Raw genomic sequence first — 25,148 nt, 5'->3', positions numbered from 1 at the left:
CTCAGGAGGGCAAATGGCCTTGGCCACCAGGTAAGGGTGAAGACAATGAGAATATGAATAATTTAAAAGGCATACAACCCGAGGGGTAACTCATCAAACATTCGCGAAATTTTAAAGATTCAAATTCCTTCCAGACAGAATAACTCCAGATTAACTCAATTACCTGATTATTTATAGTATTTCTTCCCGATATCTTTACCAGTGAAATACTTTACTTAAACCGCATGGAAATTCATTTCTTTGAAAAAAAAGATATAGATTAATGAAAGAGTGAAATTCATCACCAGATCAATCTTCGAAAGTTATCCGTTAATTTATGCTTAAACAAAAATCAACAAGAGTATCTTGAGATCCTACCGTGGGAATAGGTGAGGGGGGGGGGGTTGTAGATATGTTGATGTATTTGCCCCCTGTGTGACTGCTTTCCTTTTTAGCCATTTCGTAGACTCTTCACTGGGATATTTTTAAGAATGGTTCGTCATGTCCCGACCTCAATGCATGCCACCCTTAAAATCTCCACTCATAAGAACACTCCATGATCACATTGCCGACTAATACAGTCTGTTTCATGGTGTTTTGCAGTTGCCATAGGTCTTCTCCTTGGTGGGATAATACTCGGTCTCCTTCTCATTCTCCTCGTCATATGCCTAGTCGTTACCAGGTAGGTTCACTCTTATTTCTGAGCAGAAGTTGACTCGGATTAGTGCCAGCTATAGGAATAAACACCATTCCGAGTTAAAGTGACTCGAAGTTCTAATGTATATGACTCGGAATAGTCAGACATCAGCTGAAAATTACTAAATTCTGAGTTAAAGTATAATTTGAAATCGAGTCACTTTGACTAGAAACAGAGTTGAATCCCAATTGACTCCATCTCAAGATAAATTTGACTCCGAGGAAATAAGCGCGAGTCATTGACATCACCAGACAACCTGTCGGTTGCCATTATCGCTAGAACTCTAGAAATGATAGGATGAAACATGGAAAATTATCTAATTTTGAAAAACGGATAGGAGATTAGGTAAATGATAGAGATCATTGTAATTTGTCAAGTCACTTACAGATTGAGGATCGCCCCACCCCAGTTCCCAACCATATAGAAAAAACAATCTTTCATTTGTTTCAGTGAGCAAAATAAATAATTTTGGTATTTTTAAATTTTACTTTCAAGAACTGCTGTAACAGAATCGGTATGCACATACCAGAACTTCCCTATTGCCATACCCTCTTAAAAATTGCATTCTCGCAGTTGCTTGATGAAATCGTTGACGATGATTTATGAAATGTTTAGTTTTCTTTTACCTATATATACAATATCATACTTGTAGATAAAAAAAAATGGGTGATGACGTATTTTCTTTTCGCAGCCCAAGAGCAAGGGTAAAGAAAGGGGAAGAGGATGCAGTACGCCTGCAAAACGCCCGTCACTCCCCTGTTCGCAACAGTTACTCACCCGACATCATCCTAGATCGTGACGGTCGTCAGACTTATCGGAGGACCGGGAGTCAGCTGGCCGAGGATTCAGAGACGTATGACAACGGCACGTTCCTAGCAGACGACGCTTCTGTTATAGGGGTGTACGGCGAACGACAGAGGGCGGTCGAAAACCCGTACGCGACTTTTCAGTCAGACGACACGTCCAAGAAAATCCTCTTCGCTGAAACCGCGCGAAAATTAAATCAGATCTACGTACCGGGTAGTCCCAACGAGTCAACGTTGAGTAGAGGAACAAGAAGAAGTGGTAGTGACCACTACGGTGCTCAGCTGGTTGTGTAGTTCTCTAGTGATTCTTCCTTTTATAATCTTTATTTAAAGAAAATTTTGTTACGATCGCACTTCTATTTTGTATTTTAAGATTATTTTTCAATAGAGAGTGTTGTCAAATTGTATGTGACAGCTGGAGTGTTATGTGTTTAATATGCATTCGTTATGATAGAGTCGCATCAACGAGCCCGACTTCAGACTTGTCGATGAATGGCATTTGAAATAATGTAATAGATTTGACCCAGAGGAGGGGGGGGGGGCACTTCCATTGACGAGTGGATACCATGCGCGACCATGGGGTCTCGAATAGCACCCTAAACACGTATTTTCTATATTCTGAAAATGCACCCCTTAACAAGTATTGGTGTGTGAAACCCTACCCTTAACAAGTATTGGAAACCAAAAAATACTCTCGGCAAGTATTCCCTGAATAATTGACCCCCTAAACACGTACAACGACGATATTTTCATTGTTATGTGCACTGTTTTACCTGATTTGTTTTAGTACAGCCCCTGCACCTCTCACATCTCGCGCAAAATCATACTCTAACACGTAGTGTTGACTCTTGGGGCAAAAGTACATCCTTTATAAAACATTTTAGTCTTAATTTTTTTACACCCTCGCAAATTTTACCCTAAACACGTAGACTTCCTAGCAAAAATAGATACCCTTTTTTCATTATTCTAGTGTTTTTGACACCCTCTTTACGTACGTAACGTGCCCTATCTTAAAAAAAAATGTTACATTTTTTTGGTCGCGCATGGTATCCCTCGCCAATGTAAGTGCCCCCCGGGATATTTGATTGGTTTTGATATGGTTTCGTTGGTGAGACAGCTGTAGTATCATGAGTAAGATTAAAAAACTGATTACGTCTTACTATAGGGGTATTATTGAATGATGATATTTGGTAAGAACGATGCAATTATTTCAAATGGTGATTACAGATACATTAGTTCACTCTAAGAATGAAATGTTGAATTAACTTTTGAAATGTTGGAGGGGTAACAACCTATTTTGAATGTTGTGGTTCTACCCAACACAAAAACTATTATTTAATCTTCGAGTTGAGAAATAATAATACCGCTTACAAATTGTTATTTTTTACTGTTTAAAAAATACCTATGAATGCCACATTTTCACCATTGAGTAATTTTGAATAGTTAAAATCTTAGTTAATATTGAGAAACAAGTTCATTCTCCTAAACGGTTGGTTTTTGTAACGGCTTATCGATTCCTAGATTATAATGAATTTGATTTTGCTCATAGAACAAGGTGCGAACATAATTTCAAAAGTGGAATTTCTACGCATTAATAAGCTAATTCATATATTATGTAATTGTCATTTTATGATGTTGTATTTGGAAAGTATTTCTTTTGATTTGAGTGTGCATATCCTGCTGGAAATAACACAGTCACCCCGTTCTCATTACTGCCCTAGAACTAGTTTAACGTGTAATGGAGAACAGTCGAAGCGGTCTTGGAAGCGATCTCCCGAAACCAGTTCGGAAATCCACCTCGCGATGTAATTTTCGACATCGCTTCGCCTCGTTAAACTGGTTTTAGCGTGAGAACACAATCGTTCTTCGGGAATCGATCTTCGCACATTTTGAGCACGATACCCGACACACTGTGTGTGTAGGATGTCTACGCTGCGGTTTCGAATTTCGCGCAACACATGTCACCTGCACCCACACTGAGAGTGTTCCCATAGCAACAAGGCCACTTTACGTAAAGTGGTTTTGAAAACCTCTTTCGGCTGATCAAATTGGGAATGCTAGTAAAGCGATCTTCAAAACTGTTTTCCCGAACTGGTATCCAGTAAACTAGTTTTAGAAAGTACAATGAGAACGATGTCGTAGTCACAGAAGTTTGTTAACAGTGTGTTCACTGTGTGTTCATAAAGTTGACTGTGTAAAAATGAGAACCACACTTTAAAAAAGATAAAGAGGTGGAAAAAAAACTGTTTTCAACTGTGGACAGCTCGACGTGTAATGCGTTCACAGTATGATCACATCGGGACTGTGTAAAAGTGTGTTCCATAAAATTAATAATGAAAAAAGAAACGACGTGGAGATAACTAGGTGTAAAATAGTATTTATGAATATTTTCCTGGTAACCAAATAATTGAGTTTTTTGCATGTTCAAATATTAAGTAATGTTGTAATTCATAGGCCTACTTCTCTGTTTTATTATGATACGTATTTTTTCCATTGTAAAGCGCATTGAGAAACATTCGTTTATTATGCGTTACGTATTATAATTATTATTATTATTATAATTATTATTATTATATCAAGATATAAGTTAACACTGCGGACACCTTGACATATAATGCGAGTGTTCAAAGTGTGATCAGAAAAGTCAGAGCTGATTATGTGGAAACGTTATTCAATTCAATTCAATTCTATATTCCATTTCCATTCAAAACATAATACAAAGTAATATAAATCAGATACAATTTTACAGATGAACATGCTTACTTCGTAAAAAAAGTATAAAATTGAGCAGCTTGTAAAGTGTGGATCCCACTTGGTTAAAAGTCTCAAAATAAACATTTTGATGGTGAACCAAAAGAATGGGGGGGGGGAACACTGTGAGTTACTGTCTCATTTCCAGCCATGTATTAAATTTTCGGTAACGAAACAATAAAAAGGGTTAAATAAAAATTCAAATTTCAACATTTTTTATTTTATCATTTATAAGATATTTGTTTTTAAGCTCTTTATCATATTATACATTAACATTTTGTAATTGTAATCATTTTATGACTTTTTCATTTCAGTTATAGGGTCATTATCATTATTATCATTGTTATCTCGTTATTTTTTTTTATTACACTTGGCATTGTCATCATCATCCAATCCATTATTTTTTGTTGTTGTTAGGGAATTTTTTTCGATGTTCTTTTACGATTTTTATGCGTAATTTTAAACATTTTTAATCAGTATGAACAGTGGGTTGAATATGAAAGTTTTTTGTTTTCAATAGTTTCATAGATATGCAGCTGGTATATAAGCGTTTAAGTACATTCAAGCCTTGAAATCCGTTTTTACTATAAGATCTTTCATTTATGTAGATATTCAGATGTTTATTGGGAATCTAGTATGTATTGGATGTAAATAATTATGTTAGTCTTTCACTAATTTTAGAAGTATTCCTTGACCAAATGTACCATCGTGCCATCTTCCATATCTGTATTATATGTGACGTTTATGAAATGAACAACAAACCTTCTAAAATCAATATATAACAAGAACATATATTAAAATGTTTCATTCAGCTTGAGGTTTCCTTTATCATTGTGTGTCATTAATGTAGTGATTAGTACACATATTCAAAATAAATTGAAATCATCAATGAACAACCCTTCTAAAAAAATATACAAGTGACAACATATTCACGAGATATGAAACAGAAAAAAAATGTATTTTACGATTAAAAAGTCTGCATGATAGATGTTTTTAAATATTGACAAACTTTCTAAAACAAAGAACTTGTTATTATGATGGCTAACGTATACACACTATTATTCGATGTTTTATGGTCCTCGGGCCCTCCTATCTATATAGTCATTAATACTTATTTACCATTTCCATAATCAATAAGCTAGTAAGTGAAATCAACTGAATGACCAAACGAAAGGGACTCCATTAAAAGCACAATGCATGATGTACACATATTTTTCACAAAATGTTTCAAAGAATTTATATAAAAACGACAAATTGTACTAGTAAATATTAATATCCGATTGACACATATGCTTAAAAATGACAACAAGAACACAAATTCCGGGTGAAAACTATTTTTTACTATTCATCGACTTGCTAATTAGACGTTCCTGATATTTTTCTGATTTACCAAATTTTCTTATACCCAAACGAGCCTTAAGCACATCAAACAAACTTAATAATTAACATGAATTATTAAATGGTGTATATATTCAAAATATTTTCAGTATATTCGGCAGTCAACTTTCTCTAAAAATATATATTAGCTCGTTATGACACGACCATCCCCACCCCTCTTCACCAAAGACCTATACAGCTGAAGACCTCTAAAGACTTCGACCGTGCGTGCAGACCTATATCGTCGACGCACACAAACGCACATGAAGTCGATGCACGTATAAACCCAACAAACTCAAGGTCCAACTTAAAAATAAGATAACATTATCTTCTGGAGTTGTTTGGGGTCTGCGGGTGTTCTTTGCTCTTCTTCTGTATCGCAAGGTCCGAAATGGCGGGAAGATACGTCTGTAAAATTATCTTGATTGTCTGTTGGGTGGTTTGTTGTATCGACGTTGACGCAGCTTCTGTCACAAATAACAAGGTAAGTAATACATTATTCTCCCATCCTCTTGTCCATGTGGTAGGCCTATTGATTGCCGTGTAGGTTTCATATTTTCTTGCCGACATCATCCCTATAAATCCGGTTTAGCGCGATGGTAAAAATATCCCCTTGAATACCTAAAGTTTATTTACCCAAGCGTGACATACAATCTCAACTCAATCTTGAATATGAACGTTCTTAAGCCTCTGAGGTTGAAATGTTCTTTCGATAGCTAAATCATTATACTACCAACATCATGACTAAATCTTACGATATACTTTTTTTTGCTGCGAGATACGGATCAAACGTGAAAAATGCCTATACTACAATGATGAATTTCTGTCAGGGAAATTATGAGAATGATAAAAAATGTATTTCAATTTTAAATGGTTTGACCCCTTCAAATCACTTTTAATTTTACGTTATGTTATTTCATTCATGAAAATCATAGCGACACCAAATTTAACTTCTCTCTTGTCATAGGTTATGCTTCTATTCTTGTCAAGCATAGTTTTCTTTAAAAAGAAAAGAATAAAAAGGCATTGTTAGTAACGTTAATAGTGACAAATGTGATCTTTCAAATTCCAGATATTCTAGATGAACGTTCTGTATTTTTCAAAATATATTTTCACGATTTCTTAGAGGGGCAAGTAGGTAAAGAATACATACCTACATGTCGACATCAAAGGCGAAGGATACACTAGACCTAAAGATTCTCCAAGACCTAACGTCGATGCAAGTACAATAATAAGATAAAAAATAAAATGCTGGGTCATTTAGACCCTGTATGTGTTTTGGATGGCACTTCTTCGACACTGTTGTGGGTAGTGTGGGTATATGATATCTTTCGATAGGAAAACAAGGACCAGTTTCAAGTAGGCGTACGTCCTACTATCAATTTGCTTTTCTCGAAGTTGGTCAACAAAGTTCGCAGAAACTTTGTAAAGCCATTGTCACACCAGCGAAACCCCCAACCAACGAGCTGATGAAAAACAAAGTCAATATGATATTTTTTGGCATAGGCCTATACCAGTGACATCAGTCGGATTGGTGTAGACGTCGTTGGTGTGACTTTCACCATGCTTTAACACTTTATAGATTCGTTGCATTATTTGTAGAATGCAGAGTGAGTTCAAGGTGAACCTGTAGGTATAAGGACCTATAGCCACTCCTAGGATTGTGCTTCAGAAACTCAGTATAAACATGGATATGAGGTACTACTAGGCACGCACCATTTAGATATCCAGGGGGCTGGAAGTTGTTCAAATATGAGCCAAAAAAACTTGACTCACCATCAGAGTTAAAAAAAAATCTTGGTCCACTGACAAACCATCTGAAATGTGCAAAAAAAATTGTCTCTCAATGGAAGAAGGAAAAAACTTTAATCAAAGAAGAAAGGGGGAAAATGAATCAACCCAAACTTCCAGCCAAGCAAATTAAAGAAGGTGCCGCTTAAACTACGCTATAGACGAAACTCGGCGGCAATGGCACCGTGGACCTAACGACGAGCAAATATTGATCTGTCACATGTGTATGAAAGAGGACAATCGCGCATTTCAAACATACAATTTACTGTCACATAATAGGCAATATTAAACAGGGAGGGCTATGAGTACAAAAACACAAGTATTTCCTTTTCTGATATTGTTAAGTGATATACATTCTCTTGAGCACAATACTAACCCGCACTGAATAATTTGTTCCATAAGGAGATGGAACAATATAAACTGAGTTCCCTACCCGTACCATCCGGACCACTACATTCTCGCTAAGTAGAGCACTAACGAACACTTTTTTTAGAAGGGTTAATTGGAAATATTTTACGAGACATGGGCTTCCTATAAAAAAAGGTCGCGTTCGAACCATGTAGCCAAAGTGATACACGAGACGCCACACGTTATAACTAGCCTATATGTCAAACCGTATACGACACTTAACAATCGTTTGTTGCTATTGATATTCTATCTCTGTTGCAGGGCACTACAATATTATTGATAATTATAATACCTACTGAGAATTTCATATTTTAATGTCTCCTCAAGGGGAACTGCATTAAGTGCATTTAAATAATGGACATTTCGGTTACGGTAAACGTTCTTTGCCTTGATTACTGATCACTCCATAGAGCTATATTACGCATCTATTTCGATCACTCTATAGCATCAGGAAACTCTCCTCTCCTCGGAAAACCCTACAAAAAATATAGAAAAGGAAAAAGAATTAAGAACCAAAATAACCAATATAAAGAATTAATAATATATATATCATGTATATGTAAAATACATATACATCTTTAAAACAGAAAGAATTAAAAGTGAGGTTCACTGTTTACTGTTAGAAATAAAACAGAAGATTAGAAGAAAAATTAAAAGCAGATTTCACAAAAAGAAACTACCAAATATTTTTGTGAATTGTTGAAATAGGTAAGATTTTCTACAATTTGACAGAAGAGGTCTGTTTAAAAGGGGGAAACAGTTTTATTACAATGAACTTGTAAGGTTACACACACCAAATACCAGTTTTCTGTAATTTTGCGCAAAAAGATTATACAGTGCAGTAGGATTACAGGTGTTCTCGAGACTGCTGCATGATTTTTTTTTTTATTTTTTTAAGTAGACAATTTTCTAACAGTGTATGGTTTGGCGGCGTATTCAACCATGGACCATGAATAGAATACAAACATCTATACCTACCAGCATCATATCTTCTTCCCCTCTATTTTCAAGGTAGTCTCTTGTTTGATTTAATTGAAAATCGCACCACTTTCGTGTATTTCAATCAAAATTGAAGGTAATACTTATTTGAACGAAGGGGGGGGGGGGGGCAGAAGAAAAATTGAAGGGTACCCATTCACGAAGCTTGTCAGACAGTTACCAGTGCTTCTCAGCCAATCACCCAATGACATTGAAATTGTCAAAGCTGACAATTAAATCAGCGTTGACAACTTTAATGAAACAGTTTCTGGATCGAAGCATGTTTAGGATGATAGAAAATAAATATCGCACAGGGCTTGTCACAAAGCAGAACTATGCTTTTAGTATTCCTAACATTATGTAGAAACGTGGCGTATTAGCTTTCTTTGACAATAATTGAAACAATATTATTGTTTTAATTATTGTTTTAATTATTGTTATATATTATATTGCATTTTTGTTCTCCATGGCAAAGACCTACACAGCAAAAACTGTGGTGTAAACCGGTGTACATAGAGGACCACACCAGTTATTTTACACCGGTGTTAAATTGGTGGTGTTGGTTTTACACCTATAGGTGTTATTACAACACCTTTTGTTGTTACATTTGCACCCTTTGGTGTTATGTTTAACCTCAGGATGTGGTCCTCTATTAACACCAATTGGTGTCAGTTTTAACACCACAGTTTTTACAGTGTACTTCTAGAATATACTCCGTGTACTTCGCTGTTCTAAACGTCCAACCCGAGGGGGCGGATCCATGATTTTCCAAGGGGGGGGGGCACATTTTCCCGATGAAAAATTTGACAAGCAACATGAATAAATAGATAAATAAAAGGTTTTCAATCAATATTACCCAAAAGTTAAGGATATTTAATCCACCAAAAAATTTGACAACCCCCCCCAAGCAAAGGGTCGTCACTTTCAAAAGGAGGATGCCACACTTCTTTTTTTACCGGCATTTTCACATTACAAATATAATCGTGCCTCTCAGAGGGGGGGGGGGGGCGCACGGGCCGGCTTTGCCCCCCTTATGGTTGTGAATTGTTGAAATAGAAGGGAATGTGTAACTGTGCAGATGAATTTTAAAGGAAACACATGGTAAATATTGCAAACAGGTTTGATGATTCATGGTTTTTTCCTGGCCAGGAAGAAAAGGCGTTTTAGAGAAAAATTGGTGAATACCGGGTTTCTTGAATTCTGTGAAATTTCTCCGTTTCCATTTTGCGGAAGACTGGGGGCTCTGCCCAAAATCATACCAAAAAAATTCACGTTCTCTCCCATCTATTCCAGGAGAAAATCATCTTCATCCTCACCGATGGATTACGATGGGATCGATTTGGTCAGGATTTGCCCAATTTTATTAAGATGGAACAAAATGGGGTGAAAGCTGACTGGTTAAATGGCGTCTTCATGACCATGACAATACCAAGCACATTCTCTATTGCTACAGGTAGTTTTATATATTTTTTAAATTATTTTTTAATTCTTTTATTAATGAACCTATTTGTTTATCTACGTCTCGGTGAAAGTTTTATACATTTACCCATTACTCTTTAATTATTTTCATTGATCTATATCCAACATTGATTTATCTTAAGTTTGATAGATTGTAAATGACTCAGTCCAGTTGAACTACTTTTAGAAACAGATACTGACATCTGACCACTAGATGTGTTACAGCATTTGCTGCTTTCAGGTCAAATGGTCGGTTTTTAATTTAGAAAAACTTTACGAATTGAACGATCTAAATATTTTCTCAAACGGATCGAAACTTTATTCATCATGGCTCGATTCGGAGTTTTATTTCTTTTGTTCTCAATGATATAGTAATAATGGATTTGATGTTTATCGCTACTGTTGCTTGTGTGTTGTTGCTGAGTGTGAAACTAGATAGAAGGCGCACTCTGAATGCTATATATTATTATTACGTTTACATAAATGAAGAGTGAATACAAGACCAGATGGTTGTTCAAAAATATTTAAGAATGACATATGGGGTGTTGCAAGAAAATATTTGCGATCAATTGAAAATTTTCTGTTGCAATTTTAGAATTGATAGATCAGTTTTAACTATAGAAAATCAGATTACACTCCTTGATTCATGGAGCAAATTATCAATTAATCGCAAATTTACAATTAATTGCAAATAGTTTGATTTCGGGAACGAAAATAAACTTGCAATTGATCGCAAGTTTCTTGCAACGCCCCATTAGTGTCGCATTTAAATGCCTAGCTACGCGTGATATGCAACGCGCAATCTTATTGATTAATAAGCAATAGTCAGCGTCCTCCACATGATTTGACCAATGCGGTCATGTCTATTATAACGCACGCAACTAGGAATTTAAGTGCGACCTTAGGTCATACTTGAATATTTGCGAAATACCCTCCTGATGTAGACATAGATAAATTTAAAATGTAATGACAAATCGCCTTAAGGGTAATTAAACTAAAGATGTTTAAACGTGGCATTCCCAACGTACATAGCCTTATTGTGGGCACTTGCATTTTATTACTCTGATATAAATTACTAGACACTTGTTAAACGTTCTCTCGTAAAAAGTATTTAGTGAAAATGAGGGTACATAAATGAATGCAGGTTGTATATCCTGGTGGTCTTATCTTACTGGAGCATTTCTCACCATAACTTTGAATTAAATTGAAGTTGACTGTCATCAGAAATTTCTAGAACTGTGGAAGGTCCAAGATCATGTAACAGAAAAGAGGACTGACCTTAATAAAAAAAGAGAAAGTGCAAAATGGTTTCAAAGCACTATTTGAGGGAAAGTCGCATAACGCAACCTTACAATAATATGCCCAGATACCTAGTAATTCATAAAAATAATGGAAGCCACCGTGTTTGTATATGCGCGTGCGCATGCGTGGATGTGCACGAGAGTGTGTGGGAGGTGACACGACATTGGCTCCTGTGTTATTTGCTCCGTTTTTAATATCTCAGAGGGCATACGATTAGAGTTGGGATTGTAGTAGAGTTCTTGGTTCAGAATAATGCAAAGATGAGGATTAGGGTTTATTTAGTTCTGGCTGTTAGATTTGGGTTTAGATTTTAGGGGAATAGATTTTGAAGAATAAAAAGATACAATTGATTTTTCTTAAAATCTATAATGTTCTTTTTCGCTCGCTACGCTTAATACTAAAAATACATTATGTACAGATTGGCAGTCACCATCCGGAGCAATGGGCACCAATTCAGATAAGAGGTGTGTGTGTTGGGGGATGACACAACTCGAGACTGTTCTGAGGGCAGGGACTAGATTTTGGGAAACAAAATACAATTGATTTTTCAAAAAAATTATAATTGTCTCTTCGCTCGCTGCGCTTAATAGTAAAATAAAAGTTGTAAATGGTTTAAAGCAGTCACCATTATTATGATGGCAACTACATCGGTACATGCGACTTATCTCTAACATTTTTGCAGCAAGATGTCTGACCATAATCATAACATGGAGATGTGGACTTAAGTTATTATTGCACACTTCTATATAGGTGAAAATAATTTTCGGCTACCCGCTCTGTAACATTACGTATTGTTTTATACATCTAAAATAAACTCAATCTTGTAGATTAACCCAAACCTAATGCGTGTTCCCAAATGATCTGAATTCGTTTTCAAGTTCAGATTGATTTGATCAAAGTATTTGTGGAAAGAAAGGAAAGCTTCACTGTACATTAGCTCATTCATGCGTGTAAATGATAATACAGCTCACATTAATAGCATTACCATAAGGTGACATTTTTTGGCCAACAATGGAGAGCAGTCTGACTTTCTTACTCAGTTTCCTTAAACAAGTCTAGGAAACGAATGAAACAGGTTTCGGAAACCAAGATTTACATGTTTGACAATATACATTTGGCAAATCAGTCGGGTTTGGGTACTTCTTTATCACTTTATTTTTTGAAATTGTTACCTTGAGAAAATGGGTGCCATTCCCTAACATGGCTAGTAAATCTTGAGTCATCATGGTCGTGGATTCTAGATAATTCATTGTTTACACTTTATGTTTGTCCGGTCAATATAATTTGTTAGACCAAGATATAAGGTCTACGATGATAGAAAGTCCAAGATTGCGTCCAAGATCCAGCCTTGTTTATCTTTTACTTGAGAGAATATGTTAAAAAATAGATTTAACAAGGATTTACATTTGATATCTACAAGAAAGATATGATGATTTGTGTATTATATATTTTGAACTTCAACAAGAAAGATATGATTTGTATATTACGTATATATATAATATATATATATATATGTATATTGACGAAGAAGCTCAAAAAGCAGTGAAGCTAGAGGCGTAGCCTGGATTTCTTCAACTTTTATTAGTACAAGCTTTCGGCCATTTAGTTCGGCCTTCTTCAGGTATCTGAAGATGTAAACGGCATAATGGGTTTACATTTACCATGCATATATTTGGATTAATTTACTAAATATAGGTATGTCTTAAAAGAAAATGTTTTACATCGGTAATGTTTAATTAGGATTATCCAATAGCTATTAAAATCAATTAAGCTTACGCAGATTTTTATTACAAACATTATTTTGAAAGTATGTAGACATGTTGAGTTATGTGTGCTGTATAATACTTATATCTCAAAATGTATAATAATACATATATCTCAAAACAATATATATCTCAAAAGAAGTTGTATTGCATTGGTATAGTGCTTCAATGCTTCAATGCTTTTTGAGCATCTTCGCCAATATATTACTCACTGAAGCACCAACGCAATGTTTAGGTCCTTGCTTATCACAATTATATATATATACATATATATATATATATGTATGTATATATATATATATATGTGATATACATATGTATATATATATATATATGCAAACTTTGTATTTTGCATTAATATGTATTATTCATTGAAGGAAACCTTCAATAACATATTTGCTTTTCAGAAGGTTTCTATTTCATTTTATAACGTTATATTATATTTGCCTTTACTTTGTAACAAAACCTTGTTGAAATTTTGGAATGAAATAAATTCGTCATCAATCAATAAATCAAGATGTCCGCCCTCTACCAGAAATGTCCCGCTTCTCACTTTTCCTGGTGATGTAATTTTTGAGAGAACACATAAGATGTCCACCGAGGCCCTGACAACATCCCCGTCCCCATCACCTCAATTATCCAACCTGTCTATAACCATCCACAGCTACTGAGGTGACCGTTTTTGCTCAATTACCCATGTCATGGTGTTGGGGAACCCCAAATGCCATCAAAGTTAAAGATCAATAGAAAATAGAGTGACGTCCATGCAAACGTGTGGATGGGTTTGAGAAAGAGACCCCCCCAGTATTTCAGCTGTATTATTATTATACGTTTGCTTTAAAAAAGGTGAATTACTGCTGTACTTCTCAATGAAAAAAATGTATCTCGTAAATGTTTACAAAATTATAAGCATCGTATTGATTTCATTGTATCAGGATAAGGGTATTTGATTGATTTCATTGTATCAGGATAAGTAATATTGTATCAGGATAAGGGTATTTTGCATCAAAATCAATATGACCTTAGTTTTGCTATCTAGCCTTGGCCGTAGCTCTTGAGAGTAACTCGATATCGAGATTTATGAGTACGGTAATGATTTACCTTGCATTGTAATCTTCGAACGGATGGAGGAAATACTTGTTTGTAAATCATCGCAAATTTATGTCATATTGTGCTTAGCACCAATAACATGATCAAGTTATTATGGTCAGGGATGATTTAGTAGTTTCCTTTTCTTTTTGAATGTCAACTTTTCGGATGAGAGATGTATCTAGGCCTAGTATAATTATAATTGTTGTTCCGTGATATGTTCAGTATGTCTGACAATAATATATTCTTATTGACTACCTATCTAGCTAAAGCTCTCTTTGATGGTGTTTGTCTGTTTCGCGCGGCTTTACGGGTTGGTGTTTGAGGACCGTTTTCATTTTTGTTTCATTGAATTTCACCAAGAAAATTCATTCTGAACCAATCAGATGGGAGGATTCGCTGTAACTTCATTGGTCATCATTGGCGGCGGAAGCCAAAAAATTTAGGGGGTGTCCACCTGAATTTTTTGGGATGGACACAGGTAAAAAAATGGACAAGCGCCCCCAAAAAGGTTATCAATCTAAATTTTAGGAATTGCTAACTTTAGGGGGGACAACACACGTTTCAGGGGGGTCCACGTGAATTTAGGGGGGGGGGGGGACGCAGGAAAAAAATTGAGAAGCAAAAAAAAAAAAAAAAAGGTTATCAAAAAACAATTTAGGGGGGGGGGACCGTCCCCATCCTAAAATTTAGGGGGGGGGGACACGTCCCCCGCTTCCGCCGCCTATGTTGGTCATCACTGATTGTTTGTTTCATGAAATGCTCTATACGATCTTTAGCAAGTTTGAATTCCTTCCTTCTTTTTTGGAATGAGGTTCATATAACCCTAATCCAATCTTGACAAATCATAAGCATTGAGATAATTGTTGAAAAGGCCTATAGATAGACTGCTGCCATGGGCATCTACAGGGGGGAAGGGGAGGGGGGGGGGGGTGGGTGAGGATCATCATGTAATTTGCCCCTTTTTCAATATGATTTATAACCAGGTTCTTGTAGTGAAATATACAAAAAACCATACCGTCGGACACGTGGGAGGGGACATTGAGATCTCGGGCTCCGTCATTTCGTTCTCTCGCCCTACCCGCTTTCCACAACCTCTTAACGCGCTTGACGGACTAATTAACGCAACATTATGTTCGTCATCTGTTAGGTCTGTACCCTGAAAGCCATGGCGCGATCCACAACCTCTTCTTCAACGCTACGTCTGGGGAAAAATCACCGTCATTCATGGCGACCATGAATTACACCGAGTGGTTTGACGCAGGCGCAGAACCGATTTGGGTGACGACGATCTCACAAGGTGGAAAGGCCGGCACCATTCTCTACACGGGGAGTAATGTACCCATCAAGGGGGTGGAACCTACCAAGAATATACCAATCGACCTATCAGGATCATGGTTAGTATTTTCTTCTTTGTCGTCACCTATCACTTCCTCCCTCTATCTCTTCTTCGTGTTCTTCTTCTTCTCTCTTATCATTCGCGTAAGAATTAAGTTCACATAATCATGCCAATATAGGATTCGGCAAATTGGCAACTAATTACTTTTTTGGCCAGTGTACATGTCCTCCCATTGCGTCTTCTCAAATCGCCCTATTTCTATCTTACTCGTTATGGATACGTTTGTATGATACAACCTTCTTTTTTCTGATGATGTATAGCTTTAGCCTACCAATGAATGAACGAATTGACAACGCGTTGTCATGGATAACGAGCCAAGATTTCGACATCGTCGTCATCTACTTCAACCTGCCGGACTTCAACCTCCACAGCTACGGAACCGAGGACCAGCGAACATTCGACACCCTCTACGAAGTCGACGACGCCATCGGCTACCTATTCCAACGCCTCGAGGAAGACGACCTCACCGACACCGTCAACGTCATCATCGCCAGCGACCACGGGCACATCAACTCCGAGGTTGGGAAGCATGTTTTGTTGTATGATTACATCAACGTTACGGATGTTGATTTTATCATCGCAGATTACGGTCCATGTTTTCAGCTTAACGCCGTTGATGGTAAACTTGACCAGGTAAGAAATGTAGGAAATCATACGAAATACAAAATATACGACGGATAGGGTGTTGCAAGAAACCTATATTCGATTCCATCATATGTAAGTCAAAATATAAAACGTAAGTCCTTTAATTAAAAGCATGTATGTAGGTGATTTGCATCAATTGCAACTGAATTTGCTTGAAAAGCACAATTACACATTATTTTGGGATTACGCTTGTCTTGCAATTTACCGTTGCTTTCTCCCAACGCCACATAAGAGACGAACTCGAAATAAACAGACCAAAAAGTGAACGGATACCCATCAAGTCCAAGGCAGACGTCACGCAGATGGTCCTTGGGCGACCACACGAAGACCATTTCATGAAACGAATAGCCAATGATTGTTATTAGCTAGGGAAATCATTGCTTCTCATTGGCTTATCTCAATTTGGCAGTAACAACCACTGTTTGTCTCATAAAAACCCGCTGATCTCTAAATGCTGCTCAATGAAATTTCTTGGACAATGTAAACAGCGCCATCTTGTCAACCTGTAAGCAACATTGAAGTAAAAGTTAAATTTTAACCTGCAAATTAAATCAATGTGCTAAACCAAGCTAAAATTAACATATTGTTTATATAAATCATACAAATAATCATATAGTGCGATCAAGGTCATCAGATATATCTTGCTTGGATGACAAGCAGACAATGGCATTGTTCATGATCATGGATTTGGGCAGATGGCAGATGGTGAAATTAAGTTGTTGACCCATCTTCTCTCGTAGTCTTCGTTAGCCTTTCCTCCTCTTTCCATTCACCCCCTCCCTCTTAACCCCGGTCATACCACAACCCTTATAGGTTTACATGGCTCTAAAGAATGCTCACCCTGCCCTCACCGTCTACAAGAAGGATGAACTTCCGGAGAGGTATCACTATGGCAACAACGAACGCGTTCTTGATATATTTGGTTGTGTTGATCCTGGATGGCATCTCCATACGGTAAGCCCGCATTCCTTAATTAAGCCATCTTTGTGGAGCCTAGTCTGTATAGATAAAGAAAAAAGTATATATAAGGGATATCAAGGCTTAAGCTTCGATCATTGTAGAACAAGATCGCCTTTCCATAGGACACATTTCTATATTACAGCGCATGCGCAAAATGGCCAATGAGAGGGGCACCAAGACAAGTGAGCATGGCATCCACGACAACGGCCTTCGGTGGCCTTAGAACTACTTAAGTCCTGGAATATCTATCAGCTCTCCTCTCAAGTTAGAACACTCTTTAATTATGAAGTGGAGTCATGTTTTTTTTTCAACAAACAAGGACATAACACGAACGATATTTTTTGTGGCGATGCCGACAAGACCTGACATGTAAAGGTATTCTGCCATCTCGTCAAGTAAAATTGACCATGAACCTTCCCCTCGTACATATAGTGCATCATTTGGGCTTTTTTTTCTTTTTAGTCACGAAACATTGCCATTCCTCACATATGTTTCTCATTACCAATTCAGGCAATCCAAGGCAATGATACCTTCCTCATCTCTGATCATGGATATGATAACCAATGGATGGTCATGAAGTCATCTTTCTACGCTCAGGGCCCACACTTCAAGAAGAACTACCGTGCGGAACCTTTCGAATCGGTAGGTAGCCTACTCACAGGATCCCAGGACACCTTGCACGCATTTTATACATCGATCTCTATTAATTTTATTGAAATGCCTCGTTTCCTCGTAGGCAAACAGAGCTTTGACTGCCAAATCCTGTCAGCTCTTTCTTCCAGCATCTGTCGAAGGGTGTATTCAATGCCGATTTTCAAATTTAAACAGCAGCATGAATCATGATTGAAAACTCAATTAAAAAACACCGAACACAAACATGATCAGCGGCGCACTGTACAGTGTCAAAACATGTAAAACCGTTTATATGATGATCGTCTTCATTTCCCACTTTCGCTAGAGCAGCTTCAGTGCGCAATTCCAGTTTGACCCATCACAAGAAAGGTATAGTTCTGGCACCTGTTTGTGTAAACTTCCACTGCGAGATCAAATTTTAAGACGTTTCAAAACTAAATTGTGTTCAACGTTGCATTCCGGTGCTCAAGGTCGTAAAATTCGAGCTGATCGCGTTTACAAACGCATCCTTTTCGGCGTTTAAATTTTCCTCGAAATGATGATTCGAGAGACGTTTACTTTTACGACCGGGCATAGAGGGCATTGAACACACCCTTTGTATCTCAATGTTTCCGCGTTTTGTAACCACGTCTTCAAAGATGATCCATGTTGCTGGTTAAAGTTGTAAATCGAAATTGAACACATCCTTGAGCTTATTAGAGTGTTTGATTGCACTTAGTCTAGCGCGCTTTGGATGTCCATGCTATGACGTCAGTCCCGTCTATTCTTATATCAGTATCAGCAACATAGATGTCCAATATTTTGTTTTTATTATTCATGTTTAATCGGGACAGAGAAGTATACCGGGTACTATATAATACGACACGTGGAACATATTTTCATAGCTTTGATTACGGCTCATGGAAGAAGGAAATATTCAACAGCCAACATGGTGAAGGGCCCGCATATAGGATAGTTTTAAGCCTTACTTTTAAAGTCCAGGAAAACTGTACATAGACCTGATAAAAGTTCTACTAAACGCCAGCCCATTATGTTATATGATTAATCAATTTTTGTCATTCTAATTAGGACGACTACCCGTCAATTAATTATTGTAAGGACAGTCAGGTTCGATGTTCAACTGGGAATATTTTTTATAGACGTTCTGAGGCAATTTTTTTTGTTTGTGTTGGCTTTATTCGACCTCAACGATATTCATCGTGATTCGTTCTAATTCTTGCCAAACAGGTGGATATCTATTCTATGATGTGTGAGATCCTTTCGCTGGACCCAGCTCCAAACAATGGTTCACGCGAACGTTACGCGGATATGTTTGCTTCGGACGCAGCGAACCTAATGGTTCCGACAAGAGTCCAAATATCTCTGCTCCTCATCTTCGTAATGGCAATATTCATGTAAATATGTTTCGAATAGAATGACTTCAATGTTGTATATATATACAGTATATTTTGATTTACGCGTTCAATAGACATTCTGCTCCTCGACAGTTAAAAAATATAATCTCTTCTTCATGTCCGGCTCATAAACCACTTTCACTTTAGACGGGAAGAGAGAGGGAGAGAGGAGGGTATAGAGGGAGAGAGAGAGTGGAGGGGAGGGGGGGGGTAGGGTGAAAGAGAAAGGGTTCATGGGCATAATTATATCGAAAAAAGTTTCACAGACAATGTACGTGCTTGTCTGGTACTGCATCCTTTTTATTCTATTAATACACATCGAGGTGCCAGGGAGAGAAGGTTTTACGATCCTGTCCTACTTATCCTGTTACCCTTAACATGGTCCCTTTACCCCTGTTCGTCACAAGGAATCTCTTTAATCGGTGCGTGGTGCAATATGAAAATTTTAAGAACTGACCTTTTTTTTCACTTTTTACCTATGTTTAGACTCTTTCATTGAGATAAGAAAAAAATAGTAATGTGTTTAGTCGACTTATTTACATATTTATTTTGTTTGGATCGAATAGCATGTGTTATTTTTATTTTCTTTTAATTCATTCATAATTCATCTGTGTACTGTTATTTTGCTCTCCCTATTTGTATGTTTTTGATGTCATCCTACATTATTATAATGATCTAGTGTGCCTGTGTAATATATATTGTAATTTCTTTTGAGAATTTATTCTCACAAGGCCTCCGTGCTTTTCTTCTCAAGTTCTCTTTCATTAAATTATGATATTTAATCAAGGCAATGTTTGTTTATTTATGAAATAATTTACTCTGTATTATTGTATGCATTTCTAATTTGTTTGCATTGTATATATGTTTTTTTAACCTATTTGAATTTGAATGAATAAAGAAATGAATTGAATTAACGATATGGGTGGTGCATGTACAGTAGGTTTTCAAATTTCTTAAAACAATTAATGGGTGGATTTGCACTTTGAATATTGAATATGAAGTTGAATAAATCTACGACACATTACATTGTGAAGATGCGCCGTTCAGTTATTGATAATTGGATATAAGTAATGAGGTCACAGATTGGTGGAACCATTAACAGGACAGCAAAGAGACAGATAAATGAATAGACATGATAATTATGTAAAAGAGACGCAGAGAAAATCAGGGATTGACAGAGAGAAAGAGAGATTTCACATGGAGTGGATAGACACAGACTGACAAGAAGGGGGGGGGGGTGAGAGAACTGAGATACAGCGGAAACATAATTAAAAAAAGAGAGATAAAGAGGGAGAGGAAAGAGAAGGAATTCGGAGAGATGGAAATATCGATTAAGAGCCCGTTGCTTAAAAATTACTATCACGGTAACTTTGCCATCCAGAGGTAACTTCCCTTAAATCCTTGATTCTGATTGACTTGCCTAGCATTGTTACCATGGAAAAGCTACTATAATAGTAATTTTTATGCAATCACGTTATGTTATAGAGGAGGGGAGTGAAGGGAATGCAACAAGGAGGTACAAATGATAGTATTGTATTCATCGGTTCTTGCTATCATGGTATTATTTTACGAATGAGTAAAAATCAATCATGCTCTCATTGTTTGTTGCTGTTTCTAGTATATATTCTTGATCTTTATTACATAATATATTACAGATGGGGGGGAGGGGACTTCGGGGCGCTTGCAGCCTAAAAACAATTTTCACAAACGACTATAAAAGAGAGAAGGAAAGAAAAGGAAAGAAAGAAGGGTGAAATATGATATTATTTTCACAATATTATGTTAAAATCAATTACACATTGGATTTTTGTAATAAATATGTCGGAAATTGTGAATCCTTTTATAAATTTTGCCCGATACACCATTTCTCCCGCCCCTCAAACTTTTTTTCGCTCATTACGCCACTGATGAAAATAAATGAATGAATGAATAAACACATACAAGATAATCAAAAAGTAATAAATGAATGAATAAACATATAATAAATAAAAATACCAGGTGTATACTGTGACGTAATGAGTAAGAAAAAAAACGGTACTAAAAAAAAGAAAAAAGTTTACGGGGACAAACTTAAAAAGTTGCAAGCGAGCGAAACCAAGGAAGCAAAAAATATGTCCTATTTGAAATGAAAATATTATGTAGTGAAATACTTGATATAAGGGGCACAGCTTTAAACTATTAATATAAAATGTTCCACCTCAGCCTCCCTATCACACATGCTTTAATCATGATAACATGGATAATGGCAAATACACATCTTTTGAAACATTTTTTTGTGCGTTAATCTATTGTGTTGTGATGATGAAATAAACGTTTATGAAAATTAGATATAATTCGAAAGCTGGCTGCAATTTAACCCCTATAAAAAGATGTCGCGTAGCCAAAATTCTAAAGTATGCATTATTACAGTCATGACATGTATGATAAATGTGTTTATGATTGTATATTGGGCACATCGGAATTGAAATTCAATTTGATTTAACAACAAATAATAACACGAACAACACAGACAATTAATAAAACAAAGCTGGAAACCAATGTCTCCTTCGCACTTGCTCAAATAACCAACCCGAACCAAAGCGATTTTTCGCCAATTGACATGAATTAATACATCTGTCACAACGCAGGACAGTTGGACCTTGACCAACAATAAATATTAATTCTAAAAATGGATTGACAGGATTATGATAACTCCCCTTGTTAAGGATGTGCCCTATCAACTAGAGTGATAGGCTGCCCTTAATACCATTCATATTTAATATCTACTATTATTATTCATCAGAATAGATGATAACGATGCCCCGTTTATATTGCTAATGGATTTTATTTTGTGAAGATGTGAAGCGCTAAACCGTACAAATTATTATTTTTCCCCTTTTTAGAGGGAATGGGTCGTTTCCCCCAGCATATTTTGTTCATCTCAACATTTAGAAGGTTATTTAACATTGTAAATCAAATTGGGCGACAAAAGTATATGCACTCAAAATTCCATGCAATGGTAACCAACCGAACACTGCAGGGATTTGTATTGAATATGTAACTGTTTAAATTCAAAGGTCTAACATTTAAATTAAAATCTTTTGAGATTTAAATATAAGTCCTCAAGATTGACAGCTTGACTGGCTACTATTGACAGCCGATCTAAATTTGATTTAAATCCATGTAATTTATAGTGTGGGTTAAATAAAGAATAATGAAACTAGCTGTTTTGCCCAAAGTTGTATCACAGTAGTGCCATCTTAAAAGGAATTTGCCAAAGTAACAAATAGTTTGGTGAATATGGCGTGTCCGACCGACAGAATTCGTTAAAAAAAACAATTTATCGGTCAAATCTACCAGACTTTTGATTAATATTGACCATTTTATTCGGTCGGACACATTTTCACCAAGGTTACTAATTAGCACATTGCGATGATTTCATTTTTTGTTGCTGGCCTGATCAGACCTTGCATCCCTAAATTTAGATATTTTGAGGGCAGCTTGGAAAAGGCGGTATTTATTTAAAAAAATATAGCAACTGTGTCAGTCTCATATTGCCGAAAACGGTCTCCTGGTACATGTGAATAACTATTTAGAGACTTAAGAAGGCTGCTACCAATGTTACAATTCTAAAATCTAGCTTATTCTGGGCTGTCATCGGATTATTTGAATTTATGAGATATGATGTTTTATCAGCCCAGCAGCGATTTTGCCCCTCACCCCGACGGAATAGAATCTTGGATCCGACTATGTTGGTGATCATAAGGTTATCCCTGCACTCTAAGAAATATTGGGAAAAAATGCTCCATGAGGGTAATTATGTATCCAACCAACATTGGGCATTCCTTTTGGGCAATTTATTTATCCAGTATGATGAAAATTATGCCCACTCAAAGTAATCTCTGCTTATATCTTAACCTTACTGGACAATATGCTTCCAGGCATTGGGTAAAATACTGTCAAAAATTGAATGGACACATAATTACCCTCGTGCTGGTTAAGATTTTACTCAATATTTTTTTTTACAGTGTGGCAAAAACTTTTTAAAACCTGTTAGCAACAACTAAACGCCTGATCTAGTTTTGACCGGAAGTTATTAATTACACCAACAAGCCTGACTTGACGACCCTCTCCCTATTTCACACATCATAAACTCAAATGCATTCTAAGATTCAATCCATGAAATTAGAATTTTTAACATCATTTTGCGGGCAATGTTCTTTGAAGAATGGATGGAAAAAATACTCAAAAATCATGATGCTGATAAAAAGAGAGAACATAGACTAAAAGTTGCTATCAATCTGACCCTGAAAGAATTCTGAGAATATTTGTCCACATAGTTAATTACTTCAAATTTATTACCCATAAGAATTATAAATTGTTTTAGAATGGACTTTAATGATATTCAAATAAAAAGATTTAGGGAAAATTCTGGAGATATCTGATAAATAAAAACTAAATTGCACATTTTTTAAGTGTCGATTAATTGTCAAACTCTCAAGTTATGCACTTTCCTTCTCACTGCAAATATGTATGCATTATGACACTCAGGGTCATGCGTGTGGCTTTAACGAAATTCACAAATTATTAATTGATTTCATAGGAATTGTCGTTGGGAAAGCCATCAATTGAAGCAAAAAGGAAAGGAACCGGAACGATCGTTCTCTTTGAATGTACACTTATCATTTAACATTCAATCAATTGCATTCATCACTGAACAAAAAAGAGAGAAATAGAATATGAGAGGAGGACCCGGGGGGGGGGGTACTTGGAGCGTCTTGTACTAATGGGGGAGGGGTTGGATTGGTGGGAGGCAGGGTGGAGTCATTGTGTAAATCCTTTCAATTAAATATATAACCCTCGAAGTCTGTGTGGCAACATTATATCAACTGAATAGGTGAAGGAAATTTAGTCTTCAAATATGATATTTGAATGATAATCTAAGCATAGGTTATAAAAATTGGCAGCACATGAAACATTTAAAAGACTGTTTTATTTAGTCAGCGATGAATTAATACCTTGTTTGCATTAAAAGATAAAAATAGAACCAATATGACTGGCGAGTTTAACCGCAGACAAACATTGACAGTTCTTGATTAACGTGATTAATAGACCACCGGTATTAATTATATCCAATTAACACTTCGGCGGTCATTAATAGAGGTGTTGTGGTTCAGTGGTTAAGTCTCCGAACTGTGAATCTCAAGCTCCGGGGTTCAAATCCCAACGTAGCACTCACGTCCTTTGACAAGGCGTTTATCTACATTTGCCACTCTCCACCCAGGTGTAGTAAATGTGTACCCGGTAGGAAGGAATTCCTTGAATGCTCGAGCGTCCGATCAGGGTAGCTGTGCTCAAGCGGGGGTAATAGTATGCAGCGCTTAGAAATGTTTGTATTATGCGATATGTCAGTTCTGCATACTAATATTAGTAGTAGTAGAAGAAGTAGCAACAATTTTTCTTTGATGTCTACTGTCTACAAATCATGCTGATACGAATTTAGTAGATGTCTTTTGAGAAAATGGAATCATAAAAATAATCTAGACCATTTGCACTGTTTGCAGTGGCGTTATGAGTCACAATATTTTGAGGATTTGAATGATTTTCTAAAGCAAAGCGATTTTTTAAATGATTTTTTTTTACATGATACCATTTCTCCTCTCATTTCATTTCTTTTTTATTCTGGGACAGGAACAAACATTTTACAGGAGGAGCTTTTAATTCATTTATACATTTCAA

At 36.4% G+C, this 25,148-nt stretch overlaps 1 protein-coding gene across 1 annotated transcript; it reads left to right on the top strand.

The window, feature by feature from the left end:
* Positions 1-5,937: 5,937 nt before the first annotated feature.
* LOC121431193 (ectonucleotide pyrophosphatase/phosphodiesterase family member 7-like) lies at positions 5,938-20,273 on the top strand. The gene is made up of 7 exons (XM_041628702.1): positions 5,938-6,094; positions 10,081-10,240; positions 15,550-15,796; positions 16,059-16,431; positions 17,257-17,397; positions 17,914-18,045; positions 19,264-20,273. Exons 1-7 carry the CDS (start codon positions 6,002-6,004, stop codon positions 19,432-19,434), a joined length of 1,317 nt encoding a protein of 438 aa, XP_041484636.1. The 5' UTR covers positions 5,938-6,001; the 3' UTR covers positions 19,435-20,273.
* Positions 20,274-25,148: the final 4,875 nt, after the last annotated feature.

Source organism: Lytechinus variegatus, chromosome 17 (assembly GCF_018143015.1).
Source record: "Lytechinus variegatus isolate NC3 chromosome 17, Lvar_3.0, whole genome shotgun sequence".
NCBI lineage: Eukaryota > Metazoa > Echinodermata > Echinoidea > Temnopleuroida > Toxopneustidae > Lytechinus > Lytechinus variegatus.
The sequence above is the reverse complement of the archived record's forward strand: the minus strand, read 5'-3'. Positions and strand labels throughout refer to the sequence as shown.